Raw genomic sequence first — 24,472 nt, forward strand, 5'->3', positions numbered from 1 at the left:
TGCCAACTCTGTCCACATATCTATTCAGGGGATACCATCATAGGGCCTAATCACCTCAGCCACACTATCAGAGGCTCGTTCACCTGCGCATTTACCAATGTGATATATGCCATCATGTGCCAGCAATGCCCCTCTGCCATGTACATTGGCCAAACTGGACAGTCTCTACGTAAAAGAATGAATGGACACAAATCAGACATCAAGAATTATAACATTCAAAAACCAGTTGGAGAACACTTCAATCTCTCTGGTCACTCGATCACAGACCTAAGAGTGGCTATACTTCAACAAAAAAGCTTCAAAAACAGACTCCAACGAGAGACTGCTGAATTGGAATTAATTTGCAAACTGGATACAATTAACTTAGGCTTGAATAGAGACTGGGAATGGATGAGTCATTACACAAAGTAAAACTATTTCCCCATGGTATTTCTCCCCCCCACCCCACCCCCCACTGTTCCTCTGATATTCTTGTTAACTGCTGGAATTAGCCTACCTGCTTGTCACCATGGAAGGTTTTCCTCCTTTCCCCCCCCTGCTGTGGGTGATGGCTTATCTTAAGTGATCACTCTCCTTACAGTGTGTATGATAAACCCATTGTTGCATGTTCTCTGTGTGTGTGTATATAAATCTCTCCTCTGTTTTTTCCACCAAATGCATCCGATGAAGTGAGCTGTAGCTCACGAAAGCTTATGCTCTAATAAATTTGTTAGTCTCTAAGGTGCCACAAGTACTCCTTTTCTTGTTACAAAGAGAGTAACACAAAATGCATCTGTAACTAGGGCTGGTCAAAATTTGAAGGCTGTTTTTTTTATACAACAGCAGGAAATTTACACAAACATTTTTGTGAACAACTTATCCCATTTTTTTATCGAAATCTATCAGTAACAGCCTGGAAAAATATTTAAAACCTTGTTTTTAACTTCATTGCTGCACTTCCATTTTTTATTTCAATTCTTTACCCTGGCTGTCAAACAAAACCTTGGCAAATTGTGATTTTTGTTCATATTCACAATCAGACAAATCACTGAAAAGCTTCATTTTCTTCTTTATGTTCCTGCCAAACTTCAAAACAGCCAGATACCGGTGTTCAGACATATTCTGACAATGTCTCTTTCTCTATTTTTTTAGTCTTTACCATGGTGAAAATGCCATGCTTGCTAAAGTAAGATCAAACCAATACAGCTGATTTACAAAAAAACAAAATACACACCCTTAAAGGAACTGAATGCATAAAAAACCAATTTGGGGGCCACATGGGAGTTTAAACAGCACATTCATTTACATCTAATTTTTGTGCTGTCACACAACAGCACTGAAGGCCTGATTCAGAACACATGCAATTTCCCTTTGAAGTTTTGGCTGCTTTTTTAACAGTGGCAAAAAAAGATATAGAGAAATTAAAGTACAACAAATATTATAAAACTGGGCTTTCGTGCTCTTGATTTTCAAGCTGTTATTATCTCATGTTTGTAAGTAAACAAACAAATAAATTAATAAAATAAAAACACCACACCTTTATTCTCAATAATCTTGCATAGGAAAAGTCACTGATATATCTTTCTACATCAAATCCTTCTCTTCTAAACTTAGTTCTCATCTTTTTTCCTCTCTGTGTCATTCTGCTCTTATTTTAATTCACTGAAAACAGTTTATTGTCGTTTTCTGAAGACAAAAAGGGAGTAGAAAATCTGCAGCATCTGCACATGTCAAACCCTTATTGTGTCAGTGTTTGCTGTACTCCCTGTACTGTGTCCTGACTGAATTTGCGGGATAGTTGAATGAAAGAATAGTGTACTCGGTCTTCTTGGTCAAGTTACCTAGCAATGGCATTTTCCAAGTCTGTGCATGAAAGCTGATATTTATAGCTATTCGGTGTTATTGGTGCTGGCTTAATGATGCCATCTATATGGCTTTGAAGCATATCTACATTATAATAATCTATGTGCCTTTGAAGGCTGAAAATTTCAAAGGGAGAGGAATTATTGTTTAAGGAATGTCTATGCAGATATAAAACCAGGAGCAAATTCAGAATAAATATTAGTTAAGTTTAAGTGGACCAATCTCCGAAAGAAAGTTGTACAAGCACCATGACTAAAATAATTTAAAATTAGAATGGAAAAGGCATTCAGTAATATGGTATATAGAGGAGGGAATAATCCTGCACTAGCAGAACAGATCTTTTCCATCTCTAACTTCTTTGATTATGTCATTATTTATGGTTCTTCTCCAAAGCAGTCTGTTACAAACATGAGTTTTTCTTAAAGAGTGATGCAAAAACCTGAGCACAACCCAAATCACATGTAGTATGGCCCTCCCACTGTAAATTTGATAAGGTACAGTGCACCTGCAACCATAACATGCTGACAGTATTATTCATTGTCATAAACTAGGTAGAGTTGAGTCAGCTCAACAGGATGAAAAACCAGACTTCCAAAGAAAAAGTGGGTTATTCAGGAAGTAGGGTAAGTGATTTAGTCTGTGGCACTCTTCTCTCTGAATCAGTATTGATTTAATGCCAAAGGTGTACTGGAAGAGCTGTTATCTTCTGGATGAGATATAACAAAAGCCTTGACTATTAAAGCATTGAAAATATCTCCTCCCAGTTTTTGCTTAAAATAAGTTTGTATTTACCTTGCTACCCATTTTAATGGTAATGCCATTTTAAATTAGAGAAATTACTCCTCATTTCCCCTCTTTAAAATAATGTGCAGTGTGGCAAATACAGATTGGTTGACATGTACCACCACAGAGGAGGTTGCTTTACAAAAGTAGCCAAATACTCTCTTTGTATTATCTGATATGCCCAGTCCTGTTTTCATTGAAGTCAGTTGCAAAACTCCCATTGCTTTAATGCAAAAAAAAAAAAAAAAAAAAAAAAAGTCAGGTCAGTGATCTGTAAAGCACTTTGAAAGCTTTCAGAACAAAAAGATGCAGCTTATCAATATTTTTTCTTTATTTACTATTGATTTCTATTTTTAACCATGAAAGTCAGACTATATAATACTCTCTGGGGATCAACTTGATCTTTAGTACATTGTTTAGAAGACAAATGGGTGATTCATTGTATGTTTTCAGTGTGTGTATTTCCCCCCAAACTTTACTATGTCTGCGATAAAGCATTAAATGTGGTCAAGCAGATTTAATTTCCCATTCTCTTTAAAAGCACTAGGTAAAAACTTATCTTCATTAAGTGCCACTGGGAGTCTGGCACCACATAACTAATCAGAGAATTCAGTAGCTTCATGTCCATGTGATGCCTCAAGTTCAAAGGGGACCAAGACATCCTGTTTGGTGTTTTGTTTCACTCAAGCTATTAAAACTGCCCAGGCCTACTTAAGTGTATTTTTAAGGTAATCTTCTTTATTCCTCATCAGTATCACTAACCATTATAAAATCCAAGTCAGCCTAGATAATTTTCAAATTTGCAACATGATTAAAAAAATCAGTAACCATCAGTGAAACGGAAGGTCAGAAACTCTTGAGGGATACTCCCATTTCTATTCTATTATTGTTTTCCATAGACCTCTAAGCATTTTGGTTCAAATGTTGTGACCCTGATGCCTCTACACCAAGATGTAAGTAGGCATGCTGGGAAATTTGCCAGAGATGTGTGTTGTATGCAGGAATGAACACATCCAAGAAGGGTCAAACAAAAAAAAGGTATGTGTCAGTACACTTACCCTCTCCTCTAAAGTGCTCTTTTAAAACAACCATTAGTGGTAGCTGATACAATTAGAAAAACAAAGTTTTACACAAAAGGTCACTTTCTCTTCATAAGGTATAGAAACATCACAATTTTATACACTCTTCCTATTATCTAGTTAAATTAAATTATGAGATTTGAATCAATATGTTATCACTCAATTCATAGATTTACTTCATTCTGTTCCCATGACCTGATTAATACTGTGTAGCTTTAGCAAACTTGCTTACTTATTTATGTTTAGTTAAATAAGAAAATATTAAATGCATCTTTTTGTATTAATTTTTACGGTATATAGTAAATACAAGATTAAATACTATGTATCACTTTTATTTCTTACACAAAATGTTCTGAAATATTGAAGAAAACGGGTATGTACATTTTAAAGCTGCCCCCAGACGCTGCTTTTTTCAAATCTTATTGAACTTGTTAGCATTTACAGGAATCACATTCAAACAAATAATTTGTTCTTAAGCAATTTCTCCAGTATATGGAAGTTCAAAAGTTCTCATTTGGAGTAAATTATGAATGGTATTTGAAAATAAAGGATTTAATTTACAAATCTCATATCTGAGACTATAGGTAATGGCTATCTTACTAGAGGAAAGAAAAAAAGATAGCATTAGTAACATCAATAGTTAGCTTGCCAGAAGTTGGAAAGTATTTTCTGTGAAAAATCTTGAAAGAAACAAAAATTGCTCATTTTTTCAAGTTTTTTGTGTGGAAATTTTCCATGTCTTTTGATGGAAAAATCAAAAGGGTTTTGGTTTTTTCACTGAAAAATAAAAATATTTAAAAGGAATTAAAATTTTCCATGAACATTTTTGATTTGAGAAAAGGCCATTTTTTACTGAAAAAAAGTTCTGGATGAGAAATTTCAACAGGATCTACTGGCAGCATGACAATCCCATGCAGAAGATTTTAAGTTAGGGTTTTTTCCATGCTTTAAATCTGATTGACATAGAGAAAAAGAACCTTAGAACTGGACTTTTTAAAGAAGAGTCGATGCAGAACTGCATAGACACATCGTCTGTGCAATCACACATGTAATGTGCATGACTGCAGGCACAAATTGGGTTATAGTATATATACACAAGTGATTATCTGATTCATACCCAAACCCAGTAATGACGTGCAGATTAGGCATGCAATTGTGCACCTACCACTTTTAAAAATCAGATACTTTATGTACAAGGAAATCATATAAATGTAGGACTGGAAGGCACCTCAAGAGCTCATATAGTCCAGCCTTCCAAGCTTGAGGCAGGACCAAATAAACCTAGACCATTCCTGACATGTGTTTGTCTAGATTGTTCTTAACCTCCAATGATTGGGATTTCATAACCTCCCTTGGTAACCTACTATAGTACTTAGCTAGTCTTACAGTTTTTCCTAATATCTCACCTACCTCTCTCTTGATGCAGATTAAGCCAATGACTTCTTGTCCTACCTTCAGTGGACATTGAGAACAATTGATCTCTGTCCTCCTCTTTATAACAGCCCTTAAAATATCTGAATATCTGCCCCCCCATTTTTTAATGGCAAAGTCTTGTGTGTTTTTTAAGCAAGTACAAGTAGAACTGAGGCTGCTTCACAAACCCATGCATCACCATCAATTTGCACTACCCAAAGGATGGTGTATAGGCAGACATTTGTTTTGGAAGTTTTTGGCAGTGCAGCCAAAGAGCTTCCAGGGTGTATATAGGGGATGAGGATGAGAAGGCTACATGATAAAAGAGACAGAGAAAAACTCAATAGATATCAATAATTAGTAAATATGAGCAACCAGAATGGAAGAGAACTGTGATGGATTGCCAATATTTAGTTGTTTTTGTACGGTATCTTATTCTTGGCTTGCTCTTACTTTACTGAACAATCTTTCAGAAATCTGCCTTTTGGACATATTTGTGCATGTTGTTTGAATCTCAATCAATGGAAAAAACAGAATCTAAAAATGTGCTTCTTTTTATGCATTTTAAAGTACACTGCTTTTTATTAGGAAAACTGCTTCAGCTTCTTCCAAGTTATCTCCATGAAACTGAGGGAAATATTAAATCATTTTAATATTTCTCATGTGATTTCTCATGTGAGAAGGAATGTGAAGTTTCCCTCCTATAGTGAATATTTATAAATTATATTAACACTTACAAACCTGGTGCCTGTTCCCAAAATTGTTAGAGTACTCATTTCAGTAAATCTTAATCATGCTACTAGAGTAGTCCCAGGACAGCAGGTCAGCAGGACTACTTTAGTAAATAAGGATTTGTGGAATCTGACCCGACATTCTAGCACTTCTAGCAGTTTATGGTCTTCATTGATAGAAGCATGAACCATTTCCTTTTGACAAAATATCTTTTAAATATTGATAAAAAGTAATAATTTTTATCATGTTCAGATATTGCCAACTTTCGTATTTTGTTGCAACTCTCATCAAATTTGGTACTTGTATTAAACTCCAACTGCTGGAATCGAGAAATTGCATGAGAATCTCAGCTTTCCTTAAACAGAAAGTTTCGCGTTCTCATGGTTGCAGAGAAAAGCTTGAAAATTGGAGCAAGCGTATGTTAAGAGTTCACAAACAAGCAGACAAAAAAAAAACTGCCGCCAAATTTCTTATTTTTAATATATCTAATGATTTTGGGGGACTTGACTCAAGATTTTTTAACTTTTGGATTAGCAATACTAATGTTCTATTTTAGTTATTGGTTAAAATTCAAGCATAATGCACAATATTGCACATAAGGTAGATTTCTGCAACTATACTGTCCTGGGTAGGATTGCAGGATTGGGCCCCATCAGCGAATGTTCAACCAAAACAACTCCAATTATAATTCCATGGGTTTTTCTTTTCTATTTAATCTCTAAATGGACACAAAAAACTCCTACACCTTTGTTTTAAATTTGATATCTGTTTGATTTTGAATGTTTTACAAAAATAAGAGAAAACAGAACAATTGTTTGGATCAAATGTAAATGAGTCTAGAAAATATCATTAGACAATTGAGGGATCCCTGTTGCTGACACCAGTCAAGCATGAAGTGTACTTGATACTGGGACAGTGTGAAAGAGATGAGTTTTCAGACCAGAACACAGATGGCCCCTTATCACTCCCTGGGGCTAAACACACAGCAGCAAACTTCAGAGATGCCTTTACCTTTACCCTGTCTGTCCCTATCAGGATAGGATCTGTTATATTAAGGGTTATTGCCTCTAGCCCTCCCTGTGATCAGCTTTTGAAGTCCATGGCCAAGAGGCCAGTGTGAGAATATCACCACAGATAAGAGGTGTTTGCTTTGTGAAATTTTCAGGACAAGAATCCATGGAACCCTTCATAGTCCAGTAGGGAACCACAAACTCAAACTAATATCTTCTAATCCCCTGTTGGTTTCAGAACTAACCACCATAAAAAGCATAACTGGCTGTTTATTTGTGCAGCCAAGCGATAACATCTTAAAGTTACAATCTGCCTTAAGTAGTGGGGACATGAAGCCCAGGAAATGAACCATCCAAGCTCATAATCAAATTGTGTGTGCTCTCTCCTTCTCTGCCTAATGAGATGTAAACATTTTGGCCACTAATTCTTTTTTTGAATATTAATCAAATATAGTGGTGAAAATTCACAAAGGTAGCTTTGCCCCCAAATTAAATGGCTTGCGTTGTAGTTTTTTGAAGCTTTGGACAATATGTTAAGAAATGTTCTCATGACACAGCCAAGTAAATACTTGTGGCACATTTCTATTTATTACAAAGAATACTTCAATTCTAAGACATAAGTCATGCTCTTCTAATAAAGGCTTTACAAATTCCCAAAGAGAAGCTGAATTCCCAATGCACCAACGCTTCAAAAGATCAGACCCTTCCTTTTATGTAGAAATTCACATTTTGGAGACTGCTTTCAACATTCTCCTCTCAGAAAAATGCCAAGAAACTCATGTAAGTTGCTGAGCACCCTCAACACCCTTCAAATAGGCCCTAAAACTTAATTGTTATTGGTTTTCTTTGCCTCACAATTTTGTCAAATTTAAAATATCCTGACTGGAACAAAATCCTTCTCCATCTTCCTCCCTCTTACAATGGATTACCCAAACCTTTTTGATATCAGGCAAAAGTGTGGATTGACTGAGTTTAAGTTGCAGAATCTAGATAATATGCTGCCAAAATATTTATTGCATGGGTTGCATTAGTTATTATCTCATCATCATTCAGTGCCTCTATCATAGCACAAAGGGAAAAATAATGTGAGTGGGAGAAGAGATAAAGGAAGAACTGTGAGAGGGAAAAATGTTTCTTAATGGTGCAGTGGGTTCTCTTTGCATTGTAATCTATCCTCCTCCCTGTCACCAGCAAACTACCTTAAATCAAGTAACTGGCACCTGATGTATTCTGCAGATGGGTCAGCACTGTATATCTGGAACACAGTATACAGGTGGTTTTTCACTTGCACTTGTTAGTTAACTAGCTAGAAGACACATCTTCTTTTGGGGGTGGGGGTGTAGCACTTGGAAAGGAAAATATCTCCTGGATGATTCACAGAAAATAAGAGTAAGTGAAGGAGTAGATCCATTAAGTGTTTATCTATTAATACATTTAGTTGTCTTCACTTCTTCCTTAGGCAGACTATTCCTGGAAGAAGTAAGTGACAATTGCAGTGATAAAATCTAAGTATATTAGATAGCCAGATGAATTTTTGAAAATGTGGACTCAAAAAAAATCAGTGCTAAGAAGAGTTCTGTATAGTTCAGATATGCTTTGAATAAGTATCCAGTTAGGGGCATGTAGTAAAACCACCAATTTATGAAGTTCTCCCTTCCCTAGTTCTAGCCAATTGTTTACTTTCTTTACCTGAGGATTTCTCTCACCTTGGCATAGTAGGTAAAATGTTCAGAAAAGGTTTGAAAAACATCTCCCCTTGATGCTGGTTCTTTGAGGCTGGTTATGGTGGGAAGTACAAACCATTAGCACTGAACAGATTGTCAACTGGCAGAATAAGACTGTATGTGCAGACAAACTAGTCAAACATCTTTAAAATGGTCTAACATTCAACTACATATAATGGCATTTGTTTCTCAAAGCACTAGGGCCTTACAATGAAACTTGTAAGAGATCTTATGTAGATCATTTCATGTCTTCACCTTGAAGCTTCTTTGTATGGTATACGGTAAATCATCTAGAGCAGTGGTTCTCAAACTGTGGGGCAGGCCTCAGAAGGGAGGCACGGGAATGTGTCCAGGAAGGTTCACGCTTTGTGTTGTTGTGTTTTTTTTAAGAGCTCTGGCTGTCAGCCCTCGGTGGCTGGGGCTTGTGCTGAAGGACCATGGACATTTGGGAGGTGGGGATAAAGAGGAGAGCCAGAGCCCCGCCATCTGGGTTGGGCTCACCTCTCCCCAACCCCCAATTCCTCACCTGGAGGTGGGGGGCTCCAGCTGTCATCCCTGAGGTGGTAGCAGCAGCGCAGAAGTAAGGGTGTCAATGGGGCACTAAGTCTGCTGTGAAAAGTGACATTGCTAATATCACTTTTCACATTAGAGACTAACAAATTTATTTGAGCATAAGCTTTTGTGAGCTACAGCTCACTTCATTGGATGCAACTGATGAAGTGAGCTGTAGCTCATGAAAGCTTATGCTCAAATAAATTTGTTAGTCTCTAAGGTCCACAAGTCCTCCTTTTTTTTTGCGGATACAGACTACTACTCTGAAACTTTTCACATTGCCACCCTTACTTCTGTGCTGCTCCTGGCACAGCTTTGCCTTCAGAGCTGGGCGCCCGACCAGCAGCCGCTGCTCTCCACTCTGCCTTCAGAGCTGGGTACCCAGCCAGCAGCTGCTGCTCTCCGTTCTGCCTTCAGAGCTGTGTGGCGATATATGTACTTAGGGGGTGTGGAGCTGTAAATGACTACAGACACAAAAAAAGGGGGACCCAGTCAAATAAGTTTGAGAACCACTGATCTAACTCATATATCAGTTCCACCTCTAAAACATCTAACAGAATACATTTCTCTATTCTGATACAGATATAGTTTTGTAATCTTCTATATTTCAGATGTACTACCCTAGAAATGCAGGTTACGTGTCTGATCCTACACTAACGGAAATCAATGACAAAGCTGTAACTGATTTCAGTGATGTAAATTCAGGCCTTAGAAATGGAAGATGTGGATGACTGATGGAATGCTGCCAACAAGCTTGGCAACTGCTCTGATGAGGAGAATCTACCACCCATTCTATAGCATGCAATAATTCAACCAGTATTAAAGAAATCACTGCAAGAGATCTCACAAACTCCCATTGTTTAACATCCCTTTCCTAAGCAAGCTAATGGAGAAGAAGCCAATACTGCAATTATCCTGTATCTCTCTTGAGCAAGTCTGGGTATAGTAAAGGAACCAATGCTTTTTGCTTTGGTAGATAACCTTCTCCTGACTGTAACAGGGGAAGTACATCCAAGTCATCCAGGTGGGCCTCTGTGGAGCCTTTGATACCATCAGTTACCAAGTACTCCTGACCCGACTCCAAGAGGCAGTAGGAGTGAATAGAAATTCCCTGGCAAAGCCACCTTCCTCTGAGATTGATATTCACATTATGGACAACTGTTCCTCCACCTCCAAGCTTTCACCTGCAGAGTTCCACATCTCCTGTACATCAAAAATAAATAGCATTATCTGCTTTCCAACCCAAATCACCCTTTGGATGAAAAGCAGCAGGCTAACAGGGAATCCAGAAAAAAATGAGGTAATGCTGAACTCTCAAAGCTCATATTTTGTTGGGCTGGCTGTTTGCTTGTAGAGAGAGGAAATTTGATATGGCATCAGTGAGACACAATGACCCTGAAACCCTACAATTTACAAATTTTTGTAAACTAGAACTCCACTTAAAAAGATACCAAACCAACATTCATTTTCTATGCTATCTATCATATATTTATATGGGCTTCCCTTGCCTGTCTCCTTTATAATAATATTATGTTATCTGTATATTACAGTAACTCCTAGAAGACCTAACCAGGATTGGAACTCTGTTATGCTAGGTGCTGTACAAACACAGAGGAACACATGGCCCTTGACCTAAAGAGTTTACAATCTATCTAAGGTACTCTGTATCAGACTGTACAACATTCTCTTGTGAGCCCTCTGGATATTGCAAAGTACGTCAAAAGACCACAGAGGATCAATTATTGGAATAGCCAAATAGTTTCTGAGAACAATTTATCAATCCTAATGAAAGCAAGTAGCAAAGTCATGCTTATAGAGACAAGCCTAAGCCACTAAGCTTAGCTCCAGATCAAACGTCCCCCAAAGATTAAGGGCTTTAGTTCAGATCCACCTCTTTTAAACATATTACAAATCTAATGCCACAGACAAACTGAAGAGAACTTCATGAGATGATGTAGCAACTTTGAATCTGGGAAAAAGCTTCAGGAGGCCACACATGACTGAGAGACACAGAGAAAGAACCAAATAATTTATTTTGATGTAAGACAGCAGCCATAATGAGCACCCAAAAAAAGAGCAAAAACCACATAAAAATATTATTTACTACTCCCTGAGACTTCATAGTTTCTAATGTCAGAAGGGACCATTATGATTTAGTCTGGCTTCCGGCATAACACATGCACCGTAGAATTTCACCAAGTAATTCCTAGAGCAAGTCCATAACTCCTGGATGAGCTAGAGCACACCTTTTAAAAACACACATAATCTTGATTGAAAGGGTTCAAGTAATGATGGATCTATGATACTAGATAAGTTGCTTCAAAATATGTGTCTTATTTTTAGTCTGAATTTGTCAACTTCAAACATTGGATTTTAGATTAAAGACCCCTCTACTGGCAGACATATTTTCCCATGTAAAGCATGTACACTGTGATCAAATATCTGAAGAGCAGAGCAGAACCTAGGGTTCAAATTGCCCATTCTACCTCTGAGTTCTGAGAAGCACCCACCGGACCCAATAAGGATGAGGGCTTGATCTACAGGATGTGAGCACAGCTAATCCAAGAAATGGGAGCTGCAGAGCAACCCTAATTTGCACATTAAGTTTTACAGCAGAAGGCAATATGTCTCTTGGAAAAATATTGCTGCTTAGGATGTTAGTGAATCCTGTGCTCTGATTAATGAGACAGGCCCTGTGCTGTGATGAGAGGGTGCCCCATTCCCTGTGCTGTGATGGGAGGGTTCCCTGTTCCCTGTGCTGTGAACGGTGGGATGTGTTCAGTGCTTTACATCTGATTTTATTAGTCACATTCAAAGTATTCGATAATGCAATATTTATTTCAACAAGCTTAGAGAAGTCAATTTGACTGTCTCCAAGAAAAACGCACAAAGATAGCAAACCAACACATCCTAGGCAATATAATGGGCCTGCAGCACATTAACTTAGAGTGAGTTGGAACCCATGGATTCCATATACTTGAGCAACCGTGCATCACTAATTTGACACAGCAGTAAGTAGGTATCCGACCTGACACTGAATGATTTACTCTTTAAATGCCTGCAGTGGCGTCTTTTCCTACTGCTAATTGTTGATCTCATTTTGCACCCTGGTGTCAAATAGTCTCCCTGGGATAAGAGAGTAAAAGGACAGGAAAACTTCAACAAATCATTATAGCTCTTAATGAAATGCAGTTGTCAAAGAAGATAACAGACCCCAAAACATCTTAAGTCTTGCTTGACACTTCTCTGTTTACAGTTTTTATGGAATGATCACCATTTAATGACCAACTGCCAATAATCCTTACTTAAGTGGGAAAATGATATAAGGTACTTTACTGCAGACAGTATACTAAGGACTATACTATAAGACAAAAAGAAAGCAATTCACATAAGGATAATATTACAGGGAGAAATTCTCTATTTATAATAGCTAAATTTGAAACTGTTGCTTTTACTAGATCCAACAAATTTATGACCAGATCTGGCAGTCCTTTCTTAGATCCGAGTGCAGAGTATATTCAAATGGCATGAAAATACGACCTAGCACAGGCTATAGAAATTAACTATAAAACAAAGTACAGGACATACCAGCTACATCTCAGCGTTCCAGATAAGGCTCAGCAAGCCAACTCAAAATCTTAGGATACCATACTCTCAACATCATTTCTCCTTCCTCCCTTTCATCCTTAATGGAGATTTTTTCATTACTCCAATATCAAAAATGGTATTTTATGCTCATATATTTTTATAATATACTATATATTATACTGAATTTTTATGTTACATTATTGAAAGTTTAATAAAAGGTTAGTCATAAAAGAGAAATACTAAGATTATTCAGTAACTGATATGGGCTTTCCCCTTAAACGTTTTTGGATTGTATTAAAATGAACATTCATATACTGCACTTGATCCACACAAAGAACTTCCAGTAACATCAATAGTTGCTCTGTATGAAGATCAAAGGCAGCAGTATATGGTCCTAATTTTGGTAAATCTTTTATTGAGTGCTACAGTAAACGGCCAATGGAATATCCATAGTAGTACATTGTGTGATGAAAGGTGCTATAGAAAATGCTCCGATTGTTAGATAACATTTAAGATTATACAAGCTGAACAGACAATCTATATGTTTGTTTTGCATTTTTCATACAACTGTGTATTGTGCAACAAATTAATTTAGAGTCAGGCTTCAATATTATATGTCTTCAACCCAATGATATATACACACATACATATTTGATGGTGTGGTGTACAGATTTGACTGGCATGTGTTTAGGGCGTGTATTCGGTTACCATCTCACCTCTATTTAAGCTTTTGGGCCAGATCCTCAGCTGAGGAAAACTGATATAGTGCCACTGACCTGGGGATATACCATTCACCCCAGCTGAGGATGGTGCCCTTAGATGTTTGTGCATATATTTACAAGTAGCATCATTAAGGAAATAATACTGGAAAACCTCTGCCTGCTAAGTCAGCTGCACAGGAATGCCATTCTATCTGGATCATGATAGTTTGCTGAAAGAACGGCAATACAGAGAGAGAGCCTCCCATTGCATAGGACCTCTCCACAATCAGTTTTTGTAATTGATTTAACGCACAGTGTGGATATAGTTATACCAGTACAAAGGTGTTTTGTAAACTCTCTGCAGAAACATTATGGGGTTTCACTGATTTAACCAACTGGCTTTTCTATCAATTTAGTTAAATTGGTACAAAACTGTGTGCAGGCAAGCTTTTAGTAACTTCAGCATGAGAGTAGTGTTCACATGTATCCCAGTTTAGGAAGATACTAATGCATGTGTGTAAGCTCATCCCTGTTCAGGAGAGTACTTAAGCACATACATATGTATTACACTTAAGTTTAAGGCTTCAATTTTCTGCTATATGTGAATTCAGCTCAGAGATAGTAACAAATGTCAACTGCAGAGAGCTGGATGTGGGTCCCTGATCCTCAGCTGCCTGTCCCAATAGAAGCTAGAGAACTACGTGGCCTACTCTAACTTCTACTGCTAACACATCCATAACAGGCCCTATGCCAGTGGAGGATCAGGCACCACGGCTTCCTCTTCACCAGGCCCCCTCCTGTTATATCACATAACTGAACCACCCCCTTCCCTTTCCTTACACTGGAGGTGTTGTAGCTCTGAGAGGAGTGGTGGGTGAATGAATCCTCCCTTAAGCAGCTGGCAAGATTAACTGGGGCCACAATTGCAACCTCAAAATTGCAGAAACACCTGTGGTCCCTCTGAATCCTCTTCTTAGGGTGTTTTAGCCAGTGGATCCACATGGCCCATTGGTCATGCCACCTCTTTCCCTTATTGCCTTCAAAACCCTTCTATAGAACTTCCACTTCATGGTACAGCTTCTCCATAACTCAGACCCCCCATGAACTGCAACTGTGCCAGTTCTTCCACCTTTGACTCCTTCCATATCCTTTCAATAGACTTCTGGATTTGGCTCATAAATACTTGGTAAGCTGACCAAAAAAGGAATAGCTCTAGCTGTGTACTATGCAATAAGTTAGTCTGGTGACAGATCCTCCAGCACCAGCATTACTATCATCAGAGGACTCAACTGTGCCTTTAAACTGCAGTGCTCTATTAGGCATGGCAAGGAGCACCACCACTCCAGGAGAATATCAGGGAAAGACTCTGCTTCACGGGCCATGCCTGGTATTGAATGGGAGCCAGCTGAAAGGGTATGGAGTAGTCGTTTGCTGCTGATGTATTCATTTACTGTTCGGAAGCTGAGACCGGGCAGTGGCCCAGACTACACTTATTTTAAATAAAGTAACAGGCAAAAATGTGTGATTGCATTAATACAGGCTATAAATTAAACATGCTTCCCAAAATAACAGACCACAGTCATTGGATACATAGCTGGTGAGACGAAGGCAGCTGGGAGTCTAAGGGAGTTAGCCAGCTGAATTCACCAGTGGAGGAAGGTTTTTTTATTTTGTTTTGTCCCCCCCCCCCCCCCGCCCTTCCTTAACTTGCAGGTAACTCCACAAGGAAAAACCCACAATGGGAGGAAAATGGTGTGTTGCAAATACCACTGCTAGCTCCTTCTTTTCCTTCACCTGTGGGGTACCTAGTCAGACAGGCATCCTGACCCTGGAGCCTTCTACCAAGATCCTGTTTTTGACTTGCTTGGAATGCAGCCTTCATGTCTGAGCCAATGAAAGCCAGGCAAGGGAAATCACCTGGTGTGAGAGGTGTCTGTTGGTGGAGTCCTTCAAGAAGGAGGTAAGAGAGCTGAAGGAGGAGGTGGCTAATTTGTGTAACATCTGGGAGCATGAGGACTACATTGACAGGATGCAAATGGAAACATCTGGGATGAAGGATGATAGCCAACTACAGATGACTACAGCAACACCAGAGGGGGAAAGAGAACTGGCTGCTCTGTGAGGAGAAGATTGGCTGCCTGCCACCTAGGGTAGGACACAATGCTCCATCCTCCACTCAGGTCTCATTTCCAATGTGGTCAAGAACCAGTATGCTGTACTGGTAACAGGAGGTGATGCCAATAACAGAGGCGGAGGAGCCATCTGCCATGAAGTGTGGGAGGCTCACGGCCATAGCACCTAACAGGAGGCGTGCTGGTGGCTGGGGACTCCCTTCTAAGGGGGATGGAGGTATCCATCAATCTGACCTGTCATGATGCCCCAGGAAGTGTGCTGCCTGCATAGAGCCCATATCTGACACATAAAGAAAGGTTGTTGAGACTCACTATCCCTCTGAGCACTGCCCTATGCTGCTCATTCATGCAGGCACTAACAGTATGGCCCTGAGCAGATCAGCAGTGATTACAAGGCTCTAAGAGTGATGGCAAAGGAGTTGGGGGTACAGGTTGTGTTCTTGTCCATCCTCTGAGTTAGGGTAAAAGCCAAGGCAGAGACACACATCCTGGAGACAAATACATGGCTGCACAAATGGTGTCAGTAGGAGAGATTAGGCTTCCTTGACCATGAGATGCTGTTTTGGAAAGGAAGGCTGCTGGGAGAAGATGGGGTCCATCTGACCAAGAAAAGGAAGAGCATCTTTGCCCACCAACTGACTAACTTAGTGAGGAGGACTTTACACTAGGTTCAAAGGGGGCAGGTGACAAAAGCCTACAGATAGGCATAAAAATGCAACCTTAACAGATAAGATGTTGTGGGGAACATGAAAAATTACAATAGGGTCATAGGAGCAAAAAGATAGAAATAAGTGGGGGAATCTGCTCAATATCTTAGATGTCTATACACAAATTCAAGGAGTATGGGTAATAAACAGGAGGAACTGGAAGTATTAGTGCATAAGCCAAATTATGACTTAATTAGCATCACAGTGACTTGGGAAATATCATGCTGGAATATTCATATAGAGGGGTATATCTTGTTCAGGATGGACAAGAAGGGGAAAAAAGGGAGGAGGTGTTACATTATATATCAAGAATATATACATTTGTTCTGATGTCCAAGGAAGGAGGTGAGGGGCAGAGCACTTGAAAGTCTCTGTGTAAAGATAAAAGGGGGGAAAATAGAGATGATATCATGGTGGGGGCATACTATAGACAATGAAATCAAGAACAGGAGGTGGATGAGGTGTTTTTAGAACAAATAACGGAAATATGCAAAACATAAGACTGATAGTAGTGGGGGAATTTAACTACAAGATGTCTGCTGGAAAAGTAATATGGCAAAACACAAAATTTCCAAAAAATTCTTGGATTGTATTGTGGACAACTTTTTGTTTCAGAAATTGGAAGACATAAGGACAACAGGACAGTCATTTTAGATTTTATTCTGACCAGCACATAAGAATGGGTTATGAATCTGAAGGTGGAAGACAATTTGGGTGAAAGTGATCATATAATGATAGATTTCATGATTCTAAGGAAAGGAAGGATTGCGATCAGCAGGGATAATGGTTAAAAAAAACAAACTTTAAAAAACCCAGAGAACTGATAGGTATTGCTGCCTAAGAAGAAAATCTAAGGGAAGGAGTTCGGAAGAACTGGCAGTTTCTTAAGGAAGCAGTATTAAAGGCACAACTTAAACTATCCCAATGTGAGGAAAAGGTAGGAAGAATAGTAACAGGCCAATATGGCTCCATCTGAAGCTCTTTAATTATCTTAAAATAAAAAAAATAATCCTGCAAAGAGTGGAAACATGGACCAATTGCTAAGGAAGAATGCAAAAGAATAGCACAACTATGCTGGTACAAATCAGAAAGACTAAGGCACAAAATGAGTTAAACCTAGCAAGGGACATAAAAGCCAATAAGAAGAGATTCTTTAAATATATTTGGAGCAAGAGAAAGATGTAGGAAAGTTTGGGTCCTCTACTTAGCAGGAAAGGAGAGTTAATAACTGACAACATCAAGAAGGCTGAGGTGTTTAATGCTTATTTTGCTTCAGTCTTCAATAAAAAGGTGACCAGATAATCCATACCAATTAATATTGACAAGAAGGAGGAAGGAATGCAAGATAAAATAGGAAAAGCAGAGGTTAAAATCTTTTTAGATAAGTTAGACGTAGTCAAATCAGCAGGGCCTAATGAAATTCATACTAGTATACTTAAGGAACTAGCTGAAACAATCTTGGAACCATTAGCAATTATCTTTCTGAACTCATGGAAGACAGGTGAGGTCCCAGAGGACCGGAGAAAGACACAAAGAAGATCCAGGGAATTACTGACCAGTAAGCCTAACTTCAATACCTGGAAAGACTCTGGAACAAATAATGAAATAATCAATTTGTAAGCACATAAAGAATAATAGGGTGAGAAGGAATAGCCACCATGGGTTTGTCATGAACAAATCATGCCAAACCAACCCAATTTCCTTCAGTGACAAAGTTACTAACCTAGTGGATTGGGGAAAGCTATACATTTGATATATCTAGATTTTAGTAAAGCTTTTGACACAGTCTTGACAGTCTCATAACCAAACTAAGGAAATATGGTCTAGATCAGGGGTTCCCAAACTTGGTTTGCAGCTTGTTCAGGGTAAGCCCTAGGGGGCCATGAGACGTTTCGTTTACCTGAGCATCCCAGTGGCCGCAGTTCGCCGTTCCTGGACAATCGGAGCTGCAGGAAGCGGTGGCTCAGCCACCTGGTCTAGATGAACCCCTGGTCTAGATGAAATTATTATAAGGTGGGTGCACAGTTGGTTGAAAGACCGTACTCAGAGTAAGATATCAATTGTTTGCTGCCAAACTGGGAGGGCATATCTACTGGGGTCTTGCAGAGTTTAGTCCTAGGTATAGTACAACTCAATATTTTCATTAATGACTCGAATAATGGAGTAGAGAGTAGGCTTATAAAATTTGCAGATGACATCAAGCTGGGAGGGGGTGCAAGCACTTTGTAGGACAGAATAAGAATTCAAAATTACCTTGACAAATTGAAGAACTGGTCTGAAATCAACAAGATGACATTCAATAAAGACAAAGATAAAGTACTTCACTGAGGAAGCAAAAATCACATGCACAACTACAAAATAGGGAATAATTGGCTAGGCAGTAGTACTGCATAAAAGGTTCTGGGTATTATAGTTGATCACAAATTGAATATGAATCAACAATTTGATTCAGTTGCAAAAAAGGCTAATATCATTCTAGCATTTGTTAACAGGAGTGTTGCATGTAAGACAATTGTTCTGCTCTATTCAGCACTGGTGAGGACTCAGCTAGAATACAGTGTCCATTTCTGGGTGTCACACTTTAGGAAAGATGTAGATAAATTGGAAAGCATCCAGAGGAGAGCAATAAAAACGATAAAAGGTTAGGGTTAGGATAAAAGGTTTAGAAAACCTGACCTATGAGGAAAGGTTAAAAAACTGGGCATATTTAGTCTTGAGAAAAGAAGATTGAGGGGAGACCTGATAACTGTCTTCAAATATATTAAGGGAACTTATAAAGAGGATGGTGATCAATTGTTCTTCATGTCTACGGAAGATAGGACAAGAAGCAATGGGCTTAATTTAAAGCAAGAGAGATTTAGATTAGATATTAAGAAAAACTTTCTGCACTATAAGGGTAGTTAAATTCAGGAATAGGCTTCCAAGGGAGGTTGGGGAAAACCCATCATTGGAGGCTTTTAAGACAAACACTGGTCAGGGATGGTCTAGGTTTACATGGTTCTGCCTCAGCACAGGGAGCTGAACCTGATGACCTCTTACGGTCCCTTCCAGCACTATATTTATATGATTCCATGAGTACAGTTGAGTTACACCAGGGATGTATTTGGCCCAGTGATTTTCTCATTTGGATCATCTATCTTCATCTTTTTTTCTCCCAGCTCTTCAGAGCCAGGACTTGTTGTTCTGTTAATGCTTTACAGCTATTTCTGTGTGACTGTGCTCTGACTAAAGGCCATAAAATGCTCTCCACCAATGGTGCAGCGTCTCTGTATTGCTTCTTTACCAAGTGGGGAAAATAGTCAAAGAATCAGTTTTCCTTTTTTGACGTAAATGTCTTAATTCTCAAGTGCAAAGATTGTATTGGGTCATTGGAAATCAGAGAGATCAGTGTATTAAATGAGTTCAAAGCACTAAAAATATATAAATGAAATGACAATAATCATTTGGCAACAAGCTACAGTTTGGCTTGCAAAAACATATTAGAATTTCTCTGTGTACTTGCTTGTATTGTACGTTTTACAAGTCAGAGAAGGAACCAATGACATTACTATTTCTTCATGGATCTACATTTAGATTACCTTTGTACTTCTTTAATATGGAGTTTGTCTCTCAAATGTTAGATGATTTTTTGTTATAGGCAGTATGCACTTTTCTCTATACTATATGCCGGATATATACTCTAAAAACGTATGGTGGAATGTTGAGAATTTTGGTTGGGGGAAATAATAAAATTCTTTGGCTCTGTACAATTCGTCCTTTAGATATGTGATTATTATCTGGGCCTATATTTGCTTTTCCTTTAATTTAAACAAGAGCCACTTACTGTAAATCAATTTTTTGTTTACATTTATACTGGTGTGTATGTGTGGCCTCTTGTACTAAAATTCTAAGCCGATTTCAGGCTTTGTATGTGCTACGCAAAGAGGGTAGAGTGCATTCAGAACACAGAGTGGATGAAGAAAAATTTTCTTCACTATCAGGGTGAAATTCACTCCATTCTCCTTGTCAGGGTTGGGGTGGGGGGAAGAATAAGATACATCCTCCAATATACTGGTAGGTTGTGGAATTGCTGCACATCCCATCCTGCCTGGAACAGCAAGTGGTACCTCTTAAGCCCATTGAGCAAGGGTTCCTAGCTGTGACATCCAGGTAAGTAAGGATCCCTCTGAACCAACGGTTATAGAGTCATTGTGAAGCCCTCTTGCCCTGCACACTGGGAGTGTTGAGCTCATGCAATCACAGCTCTACCCATTCCCCTTATTTGTAAAGGATAATAATAAGGACTGTGCAGCGTGGAGGGACTTGCATGAGCCCTCCTCCAAGGAGGGATTTCACCCCCCCAGTCAGAGGTGAAAGTAAGCTGGTACGCCCCGATATGGCGTACCGGTAAGAGTCGGTGCACCGTACTGGGGCAGCCCAGCTTCCCCAGGGGGCAATTTAAAGGGCCTGGGGCTCCCAGCAGTGGCTGGAGCCTCAGGCACTTTAAATTGCCTCCAGAGCCCCGTTGCTGGAGCCCTGGGGTAGCGGCTGCAGGGCTCCAGCAGCTATTTAAAGGGCCTGGGGCTCCCCTGCTTCTACCGCCCGGGCCCTTTAAATAGCTGCTGGAGCTCCGCCGCCGCTACTCCAGGGCTCTGATGGCATTTAAAGGACCGGGGCGGTAGAAGCAGGGGAGCCATGGGCCCTTTAAATAGCCCCTGGAGCCCTGGGCTGCTGCTGCTACCCCGGTGGGGCGGGCACTTACCTTACAGGGTGGACTGGGGCTGGCTTTGACCCCCTCAACCCCGCTCCTTCCACCCTAGGCCCCGCCCCTTCCGGAGGCCAGAGCTGGCCCCAGAGTACCAGTAAGTCACTAGACTTACTTTCACCCCCACCCCCAATGCATATCTTTGCAGAAGAAATTTAGAGATATAATAAATTAAAGGTCATTTTTTATTTGCATTCTGCATGCATGTCACAATGCAGATAACATCCCAACCTTGAAGGAGATGGCAGTTAAGCTTCTGTGGCTGGTCAGCTCCTCACCATGGCCATGTTCTTGTTTCCTCTCCATTCCCACTGCAGATTAACACATCCCATTGACATGCAAGGACTCATTGAGCTAAACCTTTACACAGTGCTCCCTCCTTTGCACACCAACACACAACTCCCACTGACCCTATGGAGCGATTTTAAATTACACTAAATAAGGATCTGGATTAGAAAACAAGTCTATTTTGTATTCCAGCATAGAATGTCAACAGTGTCATATATATTGCAATGCTACACTGCACATTGCTCTACATATTGTTATTGGGCCAGATTTTTAAAGATATTTAGGTGCCTAAAGATGCAGCTACCTACCGTAATTTTCAAAATGACCGTGTCACCTAATTCTTATTGATTTAATCTAGGCTGTTTTGAAATTCCCACTATGTGTCTATGTGCATCTTTAGGCACCTAAATACCTTTACAAATCTAGCCCACAGGCAAGAAACAGATTTTGGCCAAGATTTTCAATAGTGCTTAGTGATTTTGGGGTGCCCGACTGGAGACACCTTAAAGGGATCTAATGTTTGGAAGCTGCTGAGCACCCATTCTCCGAAAATCAGACTCCTTTAGGGCAGTGGTTCTCAAAGCCAGTCCGCAGCTTGTTCAGGGAAAGCCCCTGGCGCACCAGACCGGTTAGTTTACTTGCCGCGTCCACAGGTTCAGCCGATCACGGCTCCCACTGGCTGTAGTTCACTGCCCCAGGCCAATGGGGGTTGTGGGAAGTGGTGGCCAGCACATCCCTCGGGCTGCGCTGCTTCCCGCAGCCCCCATTGGCCTGGAGCGGTGAACCGCGGCCAGTGGGAGCCGCGATTGGCCGAACCTGTGGACACGGCAGGTAAACAAACCGGTCTGGCGCGCCAGGGGCTTACCCTGAACAAGCGGTGGAGTGGCTTTGAGAATCACTGCTTTAGGGGCTTAAACTGGGCATCCAGAAACTGAGGCATTGCACATCACTAATTTCTTTTGAAAAATTTGACTTTCATGAACAGTGGTATAAATCAGGAGTAACTCGTTCAGTGGATTACAGTAATATAAAAACAATGTGAGATCAGAATTAAGCCTCCAAAATTTAACAATGTTTGACACAGTTTAAAAATGACTAATTTATTACTTCATTTGGAAGTGGAGCCTGTTGAAAAAAAGCATGAAATCTCTGAAAGGTTATTTGAATGCCAGCAAAATAAAGCTTTCAGACCTAGACAAAAATATGCCAAGAGGCTCTGCAACAAGGAGTGAGCTAGAATAGCTAAGATATAATTTTATTTGTATCACATTCAAGTGGTTCCTGCGAGTTCTATTGCTACCCACGGATATTAACTAAATGACAGATTCTTCTGTCAGTTACACCAGGGCAATCTTATATGTGTATAAATGAGGGCAAAATTTGGTTCTAAAATGAAGACCCGTCCCAGAAGAAATCATCAAGCCAGAAAAAAATAACCACTTTATGACTATACATACATTTAGCTGTGACTTTGTACCCGCCTAATGGAGCATCGTGGCCTTCCACAGCATCAAATCCAGCTGATACTAGGATAATGTCCGGATCAAACTCATTGGCAATAGGCATAATCACAGTCCTGCAGAATAAAAAGGCAGTCAGTTACAAACTACAGCTCACACCTTCATTAAGCGTACTGCTTGGCATCCACTGTACAAAAAGAAAAGTCTGGGCATCAAAAACATTAATATCTTCCTTTAACTAAATTAATCATCATTATATTTAGTCAAAAAAATTCAACTTTTCCCATCTCTGCTTTCATTCTTTTTCTTTTCCAATTTTCTAGGGTTTTTTTAAAGTACAGGTACATGTGAAAAACCTCTAATATTACACACACATCTGTGCCTGTTTTATCCCGCTGCCTATAAAAAACTGTCTCTTCCAGGGGAGTGACTAATGGTTTACAGAGAATATTCAAAGCCTCAGTGGAAACCTGGACTGCTCCAGTGAGTGCAAACTTGGTGTAAATTTAAACTATAAATTTCTTTTGGGAAAATGTTTGCTTTCCAAACATATTTTTTCTTAACATTTTAAAATGTTTGTCGAGGTGGGGGGTGACTCTAGCAAAGGAAAAACATGAAATTCCCTTAATCAAATCCAGGCTACATTGTCAAGCCTTTCCAAGGTCAAGCATAGCAGGAATGTGACAACCACAAAATAGTGACAGCAACCCCTGCTGGTTTCAGTCAGATAATTCAATGCTTCACATTCCCAAATGTTCTAGTTTTTTTAACCCTTTCCTTCACATAGGTTTTAACCTGGATTAGGATTTTTATTGTTTAGTTTAGCTTTTGTCAGCATTTAAAGATTTCTTTAAAGCAAATTTATTAAAGAAAAGGTAAAGCTCAAACTTGATTCACAAATATTTTCTTTGACTTGACTTTTCAGGATTCCTGCTCATACATTGGCTTGAAAATTACAGGTTCAAACACTGATACTTTATTATTGTTGTCTGAGTTTAATTCTGAAAGTCTTCAATTATATTAAAAGTCAATTAAGATGCTAATCTAAATTCACTAATTCCAGAATTCCAGACTTCAGACTTGTGGCACCTTAGAGACTAACAAATTTATTAGAGCATAAGCTTTCATGAGCTACAGCTCACTTCATCGGATGAAGTGAGCTGTAGCTCACGAAAGCTTATGCTCAAATAAATTTGTTAATCTCTAAGGTGCCACAAGTCCTCCTTTTCTTTTTGCTGATGCAGACTAACACGGCTGCTACTCTGAAACCAGACTTCAGACTGAAATTCTTCTTAAAATGGATATCTTTATATACTAACTATGATAGCACCTGCCTTATTTCAAAGCATATGTGCATTTCCTTATTAATACTGCACATAGGAAAAAGAAGAGCATGTTAAGGATCTAGTTAGACTGTTAACAGTTCTCGTCCATTCTGTGTGATTTTTGTTTCTGCATTTTAATCTACTTTGTTTTGTTCCAAATTCCTCAACAGTACTTTTAACACTAGTGACCATATCCTGCACTCTTTACTCCCACAAAACTCCACTTGAGTTGCAGTCAATCAGAGTTTTATCTAAATAATGAGTGTAGGATCAGGACACTGGAGAATCAAATTGCTGTCATGTTAGCTCAGAAAAGAGGATAGTTCAGCTTTACTGCAGGTCTGTTATGCTTATTCCATTGAGATTGCACTAAAGCACTACAATGCAAGTAT

General features: G+C 39.4%; 1 protein-coding gene across 1 annotated transcript in view; it reads right to left on the minus strand.

The window, feature by feature from the left end:
- Positions 1-24,472, minus strand: part of HDAC9 (histone deacetylase 9) — a 668,907-nt gene that overhangs the window by 51,401 nt on the left and 593,034 nt on the right. The window contains exon 23 of the mRNA XM_038391401.2: positions 22,753-22,871. Within this exon, the coding sequence (XP_038247329.2) occupies positions 22,753-22,871 (119 nt within the window). The remainder of the gene's footprint in view (positions 1-22,752; positions 22,872-24,472) is intronic.

The sequence above is a fragment of the Dermochelys coriacea genome, chromosome 2 (assembly GCF_009764565.3).
Source record: "Dermochelys coriacea isolate rDerCor1 chromosome 2, rDerCor1.pri.v4, whole genome shotgun sequence".
In the NCBI taxonomy this organism is placed as follows: Eukaryota; Metazoa; Chordata; order Testudines; family Dermochelyidae; genus Dermochelys; species Dermochelys coriacea.